The following is an 11,905-nucleotide window of genomic DNA, read 5'->3' on the forward strand; positions in this document are numbered from 1 at the left end:
AAGAGTGTTTACATTTGAGAAGGTTATTATGGTTGTATTTCTCCTTTGTTCACATTCCCTTCCTAAAGGGAATACTAAAATAAAACAGCTAGGAACGTGAAAAAGTTACCGCAAACGTAGTGAGTGCATCCACAAGCACTGGAAACATTACTATCTATTTTCTTAACTTCTCCCTGAGTATAAAAAGATATAAGAGTTTGCAAAGTCATGCACAATTGAATTTGGTGCTAAACAGATAATTTGTCTCTACAAATGTAAAATATGACTTTCATTACTTCCACTCCTGCCTTCATAAAAGAGGAAAATTGCACTGTACTCAAGAAATAGTGGCACGTTCAGAGTTAGTCAATGTATTTATCTATTTAAACAGGAGCAAAGCCCTTGATTTTCTCCAGCACTGCATATGCATAGCAATTTTTTCCCAAGATACAAAGTTATTTCAATAATGAATGTATTATCAAAACACTGCCTTCTGTGAATTTTCTTCCAAAAGATAGGGGAAATCTGTTCAAATTTGCAGCTCCTGTTTAGACCTTATATTACACAGTCTTCACATAAGGGGAAGAGAAGGACAAGCTACAGGCATTTGATAGGGAAAATATGCCTGTCAGTGTGGTAATAATGGGAGTTTGAACATTCATTCATAGTTATTTTCCAGTTCACAATCTCTATCTCGAGAAAGTATGTGAGTAGCAAAATATTTACTTCTCCTATCAGCTAAATTCAATAACATTAAATCATTTTAATCAAAAGCATAAATGATTAACAAATTGACACGTTTCTCTAGATGATACATAAGTACATAAAGCTCATTCCTTATTAATTATTAAAAACAATTGGGAATTATTTGTGTGGAAAAGCTTCCCAGCATAGTGTTTGGAGTCTGCACTGAACATAAGAATATCACAGTTGCTTTTCTTCTTTTCACAGCTTAAAGCATGCAAAATGAAATTTCCCTAAGGAATAACTGACAACACTGTGAAGAGACTTGATGGAGTTACATGCTTTAGCTGGGAACTGGGAGGGAGTTCCAGCCTGTCCCCGTTCAGCCTCATCACCCTTTACGACTAATTGAAATAAGGAATGGAAGAGTAATAAGGAATGGAGGAGTAATAGGGCTGAACACTGTTAATGAAAATATGTAGAGGACAGTGCTTACCAATTCACAGGTCAGCGTAGTAGCGTTTTCGCAGCTACATTCTGAAAACAAGAAAACCGTATTAGTCAGCTAATTGTTAGCTTTTGTTAACAGCAGTGACTAAGGAATAAAGCAATAATTACCACAGTGCCATTCTGGACAGCACTGCCCAGGTATTTTTTCCTTCACAAGTATCATGTCGTCTGTGCAATTCATGGGAGGCTCAGAACAAAGGTTTTCATCACAAACTAAATGGGGGGGAAAAGACATGTATGAGAATTTACTCAAATTTCCTTTGAATTTTCCAGCTTGTATTTCTCTTGATAAACTATTTTGTAAATAATTACACTTTTAATGATTTTTTTATTGTGTTTCTAAAGCATCTGAATTATATTTGGAACTGAAAAATAAAAAATATTTCCAAACGTGCTTGTAGTTACCTTAGAACGTGTTTAAATTTTCAGAAAACATTACACAGGAATCATTTAATATTCTTCCTACTACTTCAGAGTCACTCAAGACAATAATGAGTACCAAAGACAACTAAAATCACAGCTTTTAGAAAATATGTTTGGTTTTTTTCCTCTCAGCTACAAATGTGCTGTAAAATAAATTTCTGTAAGATAACAGGGAACAACTGCCCTCCTGGGAAGACTCTAAGAAGAAAATACCTGCCTTATTGGAGGTGGCTTTCTGGGACTCTGAAAGATCACACACGAAGATCTAATTTTCTGCTTTCCAGAATTTGTCAAAAACAGTGCCAAATGCCTAGACAGAAACTTCCACCTGGGTTCAAGTGCCAGGACAAGGAAAGGACCAAAATATGGAACCACCTCAAGTAAAAATTACCAAGCTCCAAACTTACTGGAAGACAATTTAATTAACTGAAATATCCCGAAGTCTGCAATAGGACGAGTTAATCTAAATGAAGCAGTTACACTTGTAGACATTACTTTAGCACAATTGTAGCACAATTGCTTGATCTACCAGGCTACCAAAGAGACTATGTTACACTGTCAATATTTTTCTTCTTGCTGCTCATTGAATAGGAGTTAACCCAGCAGTATTTGAAACCCTTGGCCTACTCCTTCCCCTAAAAGATAAAAACGCAAAGAAGCTGCCTAAACACTAATGAATGGTACAACAGAACAACAACAACATGGAAGCTGTTTTATTATAGGTAGTTTAATGTACGAGCAATTGTATATTTGTACTCCAAGGATGGGATTCAGTTCCACATTAATATATTGGTATTTAGATCACCCTGAAAGGGTGTCTGTAGAACTAAATAACCTCCCTGGACTCCATTGATGGTTAGACCACTAGCAAGCGTACCAAGAACTCTGAACCTACTTCAAATGCAGACACTCTCATATAGATCCCTTAATCTCTATCTGAAGCCCACTCTAATTGCTGAATCAAAAAAATCTCCACACACAAACATACTGTCTGTTATTTTTACTAAATTTGGTGCCATGTTGAACTGACAACAGTTGCACTCACCGCAGTAGTAATGAGGACAACAATAATGTACGGTATTAACGTCTACAGTGAGAATTTCCCCTTCATTACACAAGGGAACAGGCTCAATACAGGATTCACAGACTAAATAAAAAAAATAATAATCAGATATTTACAAAGTTTTAAATATTAAAAAGTTAGCACCTATGAATATATTTAATAGACTATATAACAAGTTATGTTTATGTAACAGAGCTTTTATGTATTGACGTTCAAATATATAAACAATAAAGTTCAAATATGATGTTCAGAAGGATGTTGGAAAAAAACATGCCAAAACCCAAGAATAATTTATGCTCCAGGCAGCCTGACCTGTGTGAAGTCCCACTGACCTCTCCAAGAATCCATGGCTTAGGTTACTAGTTTTAGAACTATAGAGTGTTTATGTAAATAATTAACTATTTCTTAGTTATCCATAAAAATATTAGAAGCTTCTTACCACAGAGATAAGAGAAACAACAAGGATCTTCCCATTTTGCTTCAACAATAAATTGATCTTCTCTGCAGTCCAGCTGGGAAGCATTGAAACAAACTGAAGGATCACATTCTGTAGGATGTGAAATAAAATTATTTTTTAAAAAGTCACAGAAGCAAACTAAAAAGATTTTAAAAATATATCCTTCACATACTTAGTAAAACAAAGTACCCCAAAATACCCAACAAAATGACACAAAACACAAAGACAAAAAACTATTGGAGAGTGTGGGGGAAAAAAAATTGCCTGGTGCTATTTACAATGTCCCATTTTGTTAACAATCAAAACAACACATAATACAAGTGTGAAGAATGTTCCAGTAACAGTGTTTTTCTATTTCCCTTACCACATCGGTACTGTGGACAGCAGGACAGGGAGTGGTAGCCTACCACTAATTTTTCATTGGGTTTGCAAGTTGGAATAATGGCATCACACAATGACATGTTACATTCTGTGGAATAAAAAGCAATTGATATTCACATATTTAAACAGATACAACTGCAAGTCTGATAGCTCAAGATATTTACACCATCTAGTATAGAGATCCACATACTAAGAGCAGCCCAAGTCAGCTTAAAGTGCACACCATACCATCCTGTGGACCTACAAGCTCAACCCAGGGCTGGTATAGCTCCATTCCTGTGGTACTGTGCAAGCACAGTTATATCCCACCTCAAGCAGGTGTTTACTTGCTCTACTTCCTACACACGAAGCCAGCTAAAATGTCCCAGTCAAAACTTTCCCTAAACGACTTGACAATACAGTGTTGGTTATAGGTATCTAACTATTGAGCAAATGCACCATTTCAGCTGGATCATTTGTTCTCGTTTTCCTTGAAGATGTTATGAAGAAATAAGTATATTTTTCTTAATGTTTTAGGAGCAATAAGCTTGTTCTCTTCTCTAGCAGCCACAGCTAGAGAGGTTATTCATATTCAGTGTGATCAGCTCACAGAATACTGCTTTTGGGAAACAGCAGTAGGTCAGAGGATACTGCTCTTGATAGCAAAGCACTAATAAGAAAAGTGAACAGGCTTTGATGACTGCCCCAATTACCAAGGTACTTCTATCATCGAGTTTTTATAACTTTCTTTTTAAATTTCACCCAAGAGCTTAAAAATTAATTTTTAACAGAAGTTTTGTGTCACTAGTGGACTTCTAAGAAAAAAATAAAAATCAATGAGTCAGTCCTTACGAAGAAAAGCCTGATTTGCTGGCCCAACCAGCCACAAGTACCTAAAAATCACTTCTAAAAAGTGTTACCTTGAACCCCGTCTAAAGATTGTCATCTGCCAGTGAATGTCAAGCACTTACATTACACTTCTGTCACTGAAAACAAGCGTGGTACATACCACAAACTTTCTTTGGACAGCAAGCTCTCTCTTCAATGACATGGATGATAACTTCGCCTTCTCTGTCACAGACTGGTGGTGGATCCTCTTTGCATTGAGGTTCTACAGCAACAATGCTTCCATTTTCTAAACAGTTGTACATGCAGCAGCCTCTCACAGACCCGTTCCATATCTCCCCAGCAGAGCGGGGTTGCCCTTTGTTATCTGTACATGCTGAGAAAAGTAGAGAGCACAGATTTCCTGCAAGCAACTATGAATTGAGTAAAATTATCGTGTAAAATAAGAGCGCTGTGGAGCATTATGTTCAAGAAACCTCAGAAAAAATGATGACCTTTAAAACTCCAAATGAACAAATGCTTCACTATGGGCAAAAATAAATACTGAGTACAAGGGAAAGAACCTGCCCGTGCTATTCCTTCCTGAGTAGCCCAGGAGAGAAAGCCTAGGACCTAAGGAAAAATGACCAGCATTTTTCCCCAACAGAATTACATCAGCACAAGGTCTTGAATCCGAGTGAACTGAAAGCACAGACTTCTCTAGCTTGAGATAAAGCTAGGCTCTGTTGAAGGGAGCTGTATGAGATTCTCACTTACTGAGGATTGACACAGAACTTCAACATTGCTTTCTCTAAGCTGCGCTTATCTGCAAAACCACTCTGTCCTGCTTCACTTACTGCATTTTTCTTCTGGTATACAGAGGTCGGAGTCTGTTCTATGCAGAATGGTGCCATTTTTACACACACAGTCTTCCCTTAAATAGGAACAGGGAGAATCTTCATAGAACCATTTATTCAAGCATGTCTTGGCTTCACAGGGTTGCACACAAGGCTGGTATTCCTTGCCTTCAGGACAACTCAATGCTGCAAGTTATAAAAGTAGGACAAAGAGTGCTGCTGTTACTCTTTCAGCATTTCATTGGATAAACAGGTAATAAAAACAAGGAGTGTTCTTAACACACATTTATATTTTTAATAATACTTTAGGTAAGCAACTCAATTTAATCAAGATTAAAACAGATTCATGACACTTTGACCAAAACAGTACATTTTAAGAACTTGTATCCTGATTTACTAGTGCTGTGTAAAATGAGATGGTACTTACAATAACAATAGAGAGAAAAATATTTTTAACTCATCACTAAACACTGCAACAGTATAAAGTCACATTGTGGTATAGAAGATGGCTATCTGCTTACAACAGTAATCAGGTGTCCTCCATTTAATGCAGACGTTGTGCTTGTTGCATAAAGCCACATATGCAGAAAGTGCATCGCACTCATAATTCCAAAAATAAGTGCTGTTGATCCACATTTTCTCACAAAACTCCTGTGGTGACACCTAGGAACATGCCGTAATTGAGAACTAACAAGTAAAAGAGCTTTCTGTATTTAAAATAAGTAAATAATTACAAGAAATAATACAGCTGCAAGGGAAAAAATCACAAGCAGTGTCTAAAGTAAAAAATACCATTTTGTGCAGAACATTCATTCTGCAAAACTTAAACTGCCAGAATATTTTATGCCTAGGCTCAGAACACAATCCTAATGTAATTGTACTTACAAGCACTTTTGCAATGTAGCTGTCAGATAAAAGTCAACCATCTCAGCTCAACTTTAGTGCTGTACCTTCCATAAACCCCTGCTTTGAACTTTGAATTATTATTACTGAGTGCTCTGTTACTGTGTCTGTAGGACCCAATAGCCGATGTTACTGGGTCAGGTGACACAACCTGTCTTATTTGTGTTGGTTTTATATGTGTAGGCTTATAACAAGGTGGAATAAGTCAGATTTTCTTTCATTCTCCCTGTTCACTATTGTGCTGCATGCCAGCTCTCCCTGTGGTTTCAGCAAATCTCCAAGCAGCCGCTCCCTTCTGCCATGTTCATTACACTGGTGACTGTTACCTATCCTTGTCCAGTTGCTTCATGCCTGTGAAGCACATAATACTCTCCATCCACTCTGGCTCTACCACCATCATGCGTGTGAAAGACAATAAATATCTTAATGGGTGAACAAAGTGCTTAGCAATTTTGACGTTACGTCAGGTTTTGCTATAAACCAGGAAAATATGCACTTGCATTGTATCTGAGGCTATGAGAGTTCTCCTGGAAACATACATGGAGTAGCAATTCTGACGATTCAGGTTCCATTTAATTACTTTTATATGAGATAGGTTAAAACAATTATGAAAAGCATCCTGCTACCCACTAGTGCTACCGTCTCTTCTTGATTCCAAACTGCTTAGCACTTCTCCCTCCCATTAAGTTTCTGTGGCAAATATCCATTTATCCTTTTGTAAGAAAAATCTCTAACCCCTTCGTTTCAGGGATTCCCTTTTCCTTTCATTTTTTGTCTACCTGGGGAAAGCGAGGAGAGGTCTTGGGAGTTTGAAGGAAGGGGCTCAGCTGCCTGCAATACCTTTAGCAGCATTTGTCTGTGATGAAAACCAAAGAGTAAAACAAAACCAAAGGTGGGAAGGCAGAACAGCAAGAAGTGAATCAGGAATCTGGACACATCTATCTCTGAGAAGGAAAGAGCCACATGAGTAATTAATCCTTTTTATTTTTAATTAAGTGGGAAAAGTAAGTCAGACCTCAGAGATTTGACTCTTCCTCATTTCCCATTCCGGGAAGCAGCTGTGCTGCGCTACCCACCTCTAGTGGTAGACTGCATGATACAGCTATATCCCCATTAGAAAGTAGAAAATGATGAAAAAATATATTATTTATGTAACAAATGCTGCCAAATTGTCGATGTAATAGTGACTACATCAAAATATGTTTAACTAGAAATTTATTTGTAGTCCAATCAATCTCAGACTGAGTTGCTGTTGTATGCAGCAGAAGCATGAGGCTTTCCGTTCTAGTGACCAATGTCAAGCATTTATAAAAATCACTCTTTCAGAATGTGTTTGTGTTGAAATTATGATCTGGTGTCTTTCCTTTGAGCTTTGCCTGCTAAATAATTGAAGAAACATCATAATAGCACAGGGATCCATATAGATGTGTGTTTACTATGGACAACATGACAAAAGTATTAAAGCCAACGTGAAAGAAGTATTAAAGCCACCCACCCAGTTGTCAACTCATGAAAAACATTTTAAAAGTACTCTTTTCTTAACTATATGTTGTTTTCTTTTTTTTAATTTGCACCTGGAATTTTTCTGATCTTCATACTCACTTTCTTGTGACAAGGGGTGAAAACGCTTCTGTTTAACAGTTCCATACAGTATGTGCAGTTATCTTCAGTACAGTTTTTTATTGGCCTCCTGGTTGATACATCAAGTGATTTCTCAATTTCCCAACTCTTAATGAACACTTCGATTTCCTCCGTATTTCTAATTATGGTCCTGTTTTGCATTTTCAGGTCATCAGTAGGGTCTCCGTTACACACCCCTGGAGACAGAGCGTCACATTCAAAGCACAAACAAACATGCCATAATAAAAGAGCACTTGATAAGGTAAGATTAACATCACATCAGGGCCACCTGTGAGACTTAATTCATCTGAATTTATAAATGAAACAGTCATGTGTCCACTGTACTTCCACCTTTCTACTTGTGATTTTAGTTGTCAGCTCGATGGCTCAGCAAACAAGCAGATCATACAGTACAAATAATGATATTTTCCCAACAATGAATTAACTTTTGAGGAAAACTGCTACCAAAATGTCCTGTTGAGTGAGGTGAATTCACTGACATGTCACCAGATTCTGTTCTTATTCTAGTGATAGCGATCAGCTCCATGGGAGTAAATGAACTGTATGTCTCTGATGATTTGACACTGCATTGAAACTTAATGGAACATTCTAAGTGCAAGAAGTTATGAAAGGAATCTTTTGATGAACAAATTGCTTTCTCTAAAGAAAATATTTTTCTTACTCAATTTATTAATACAAAACCAGTGAAAAAACAACTCACACAAACCTCTGACATCTATTGGCTACCTGAATTCATTATTGTATGTAATCAATTAATTCATCAATGAAAGCACATACTTTCTATAAACATATAAGATGCCATTAATGTCAAAACTTTACTCTTCATAATAATGTTTTACATCCCTGGGACCAATCAGCCAAAGTTCCTATATCCCTTTTCTTTCCACTTTCCTTACCACACCTTCCACACCTTAAGTCCTTGCCTTCATGCTTCCAGCCCTGCATCCTAACACTCTCCAGGATCCCTTGTTAGAACTAGGCTAGACGAGTGTGACAGGCTGTTATTCTCTCAGACAGCATGGAGAAACACAGAAAACAGTATTGATAAGAAGCATTTGACAGAAGCTCTGCTTTCCCGTATTCTTAACATTTCTGCTTCTTGCTCTTCTTGCTGCTGTCCTAAGGCCATCCACTAACTGTGCCGGCATTAGAATTTGCAGGGCCATCCTACAGAACTGCAGAATCAATACAGCTTTAAAAGCAAAGCCAATTTACCACAGTCCCACAATTTTTTCAGAGGGAGAGTATTCCAGACAGGAAGAAACGTCAGATGATAGGAAAGAAGTGCTAACAGAGGCTTCAGACTTTACTGCAAGGTACCCGGTAGAGCAACAGAGGAGGCTGGATTTGTCTACATAGTCTTCCTCTTTCTGTCTCTTCATGGCAGAAAGAGTAACTATTCCATAATCCTTCCTACATTTGATCCCATCTCATCCCAATCTTTTTCAGTGTATGTAGAGAAGATGGTGTGATACTGGGAAAAGGTGTAGTACATGCCAGAGCCACCATTTGCCTTCTCTCGCTAGATCTAGCGCTTTTGTTTTGTTCAAGCAGAATACAGCAATTGATTTTAAACACCTGGTTTGTTTGTATGTCTATTTAAACTAGACCTGAATTGTTTTGCTTGCTTTAAAACTAAAAGCAGTTTAAAAAATTAGAAAAAGTTCATTTACCTGAAAATGAAAAAAATTCATTAGAAAAAGTTCAATATGGGATAGATTCTGTAAAATTACAAGGCACTAGAAACTGAACATTTATCATAGAATTAAAGTAACTCTAAAGTACCTGCTTACATTTTTCATGTATATCATACTAGCAGAGTTACAAAAAGGCTATCAGGGAAACCTGAGACGTGCTGAATTTACTGTCATTGTAATTTCAGTCCGAGGCACCTCAGCACAGGTGAGGGTTGGACCCTAGACCCAACCTAAGAAGTTCTGATTCACTGTCCTTGGGGAACATGGACCCTTGCCAAGATACTCCTCTTACCAGTATATGCATAGCGATAAGCTGCTGCTGCTAACCTCTGACAGTTACTCTTTTCTCCTATAATCGCTGAAATATACTGTCACTACCTGAACTTCTTCAGCAGCCACTTCTTCATTGAAAATGTTCCCCTTTACTTGACTTCAGCTATATTCTTAAACACAGGCAGAGGTGAGTACGTCTTTTAAAAGTTAAATTAGATACAATGTACTGATCATGACTTGCTCTACAAACTACTTTTTTAGCAAGCAGTGCTTTGAAACAGAATTACTGATTTATTATTATTAATTAATAGAATTTCACAAGCCTACCTCAGATAGAATTGTCAGTGTAGTTCATGAGGGCTGCAACAAGAGCTGTAGGGACAGCAGCTCACAGACACAAAAGGGGGGCATAAATTTTAAATGGGATATTATCAAATAAGAAAAAAGTTGCTGCCATAGCCTCACCACAAAGTCCTTCTGTCTTCACTGATGTGTTAGAGTGTAATCCATACTGTATATCTATGATGCCTGTAACGTGAGCCCACTTGATGCTCATACCAGCTGGGGTATTGACAACATACATTGCACCAGTATCCTGAATACTCAGTCCTTCTTTTGAAAATGGCAACGATTGAATTACAGAATCCACTAATACCTAAAATAAACCAAATACATTTTAGGGATAAAAACAGATTGTGAAGGTATATTTTATGTCTTTATGTTTTATAGCGAAAGATATTTTTTACAGCCTCTGCCATATGCAATGACAATCACAGTGCTTAAGTCACAGAGCTTCCCATTAGTGTCATTTCCTATAACTGCAAATGAAGGAAGCATGAGAAAAAATTATATGGAAATCTTCTCTAATTAAGAAGCTATAAATCGTATTTATGACATATCACATAATAAAACAAAACAAAACAAGAAAACCCCACCTCATCGTGATTATTCAACGTTACCTGTTCTGACCTGTTACCAACTAGCAGGAAAGGCACCTTAAGTATTTGTCACATCTTAGTACATTTCTGTTAGGTTCCAGGTAATCTCAAGCACCTTATTTAAAATCTCAAAAGAACTTTGAGGTGTCATTTTGGATAAATGATATGTAAGTGAAGCATGATATCAAAAATGTGCATTTTTTGTTTTTAGCATACCATGAATTACTGGGAACCTGAAATGCAGGAGGAATCAATCCTGTAGAACATTCATTATAAATCTGATCTATTGCATTCTACCACAGAATAGCTCTCCAGCTCTCTTTTAAATGTACATATGCTATATACTGGTGGTTTATACTTACTTTTCTCGCTAAACGATTGATAAGTAACTTATATGTGTGGGTCGTTACATTTAGTGTCTTAAAACAGAGCCCTGAAGTGCTTGCAGGAGGAACCTTGAAAGAGAAAGTGACAAACAAGTTAGTTACTATTGTTTTTCTAATTCTGTACTGGTGCTATAGGGGATTTTTTTCAATATGTGTAATATTGGTGTATTTTATAATAGAAAAAGAAAAAAATACTCACTAGTTTTCTTATTGAATTTGCACTCTGGAAAACATTAAAAACAGATTAGAAGAGCAATGATAATCGGCCGCATCCTTATTTGGCAAAAATAAGTTGACTGTTTTCTTTGTGTTTGAATTTCCTCTACAATCAATATAACTAATTTAATATATTCCTTGTAAATAATAAAAAATATATATTTCCCAATGAATGTAGTGCACTTTTCTATGAACTATTTTTAGAAACATGATTTACTTGTTAAAGTTTTCTGTGATAAATAATACAGGAAAGGGAACAGAGTGATCTCAAGAAGTTGAATTAAAAACATAGAAATACAAATCATGCTAAAAAAATCCCCTGCCCTAGCTTTAATAAAACTGCCGTTTTACCAAGGCATCTCTCTGCACAAGATTGCAGCTTGTCTATACCGTACCTCAGCTAAGCTTTTAACTGAGCAGCTTCAGCAGAGAGCCACTCACTACCAGCATCACGAGATCCAGCACATGCTGCAAAGCTCTTTCAAAAAAATACTTCTTAAAGAACTAAAGCTACAGACTTCTAAAGCTCATCTGCCTACGTATGCTGCGTTCACACCTTGAGACTGCAACCACGAAACAGGGAAGAGAGCAATTTAAAAGAAAACCTCTAGAACAGTGTAAGAGTCAGGCCTTAAAAATCAAGTGTACAGTTGCTCAGTAAGAGCAGGTAAGAAACGGGGGTGGGAGGGAAAG

At 37.0% G+C, this 11,905-nt stretch overlaps 1 protein-coding gene across 1 annotated transcript in view; it reads right to left on the minus strand.

The window, feature by feature from the left end:
• OTOGL (otogelin-like) overlaps positions 1 to 11,905 on the minus strand; it is a gene marked incomplete at its 5' end in the record, with an annotated part of 46,033 nt that overhangs the window by 11,333 nt on the left and 22,795 nt on the right. The window contains 13 exons of the mRNA XM_010145715.1: positions 110 to 173; positions 1,160 to 1,200; positions 1,282 to 1,386; positions 2,642 to 2,743; positions 3,099 to 3,206; positions 3,481 to 3,585; positions 4,486 to 4,698; positions 5,159 to 5,344; positions 5,680 to 5,821; positions 7,664 to 7,878; positions 10,138 to 10,327; positions 10,973 to 11,065; positions 11,196 to 11,219. Coding sequence (XP_010144017.1) covers positions 110 to 173; positions 1,160 to 1,200; positions 1,282 to 1,386; positions 2,642 to 2,743; positions 3,099 to 3,206; positions 3,481 to 3,585; positions 4,486 to 4,698; positions 5,159 to 5,344; positions 5,680 to 5,821; positions 7,664 to 7,878; positions 10,138 to 10,327; positions 10,973 to 11,065; positions 11,196 to 11,219 — 1,588 coding nt within the window. The remainder of the gene's footprint in view (positions 1 to 109; positions 174 to 1,159; positions 1,201 to 1,281; positions 1,387 to 2,641; positions 2,744 to 3,098; positions 3,207 to 3,480; positions 3,586 to 4,485; positions 4,699 to 5,158; positions 5,345 to 5,679; positions 5,822 to 7,663; positions 7,879 to 10,137; positions 10,328 to 10,972; positions 11,066 to 11,195; positions 11,220 to 11,905) is intronic.

Source organism: Buceros rhinoceros, unplaced genomic scaffold, assembly GCF_000710305.1.
Source record: "Buceros rhinoceros silvestris isolate BGI_N320 unplaced genomic scaffold, ASM71030v1 scaffold8601, whole genome shotgun sequence".
Lineage (NCBI taxonomy): Eukaryota > Metazoa > Chordata > Aves > Bucerotiformes > Bucerotidae > Buceros > Buceros rhinoceros.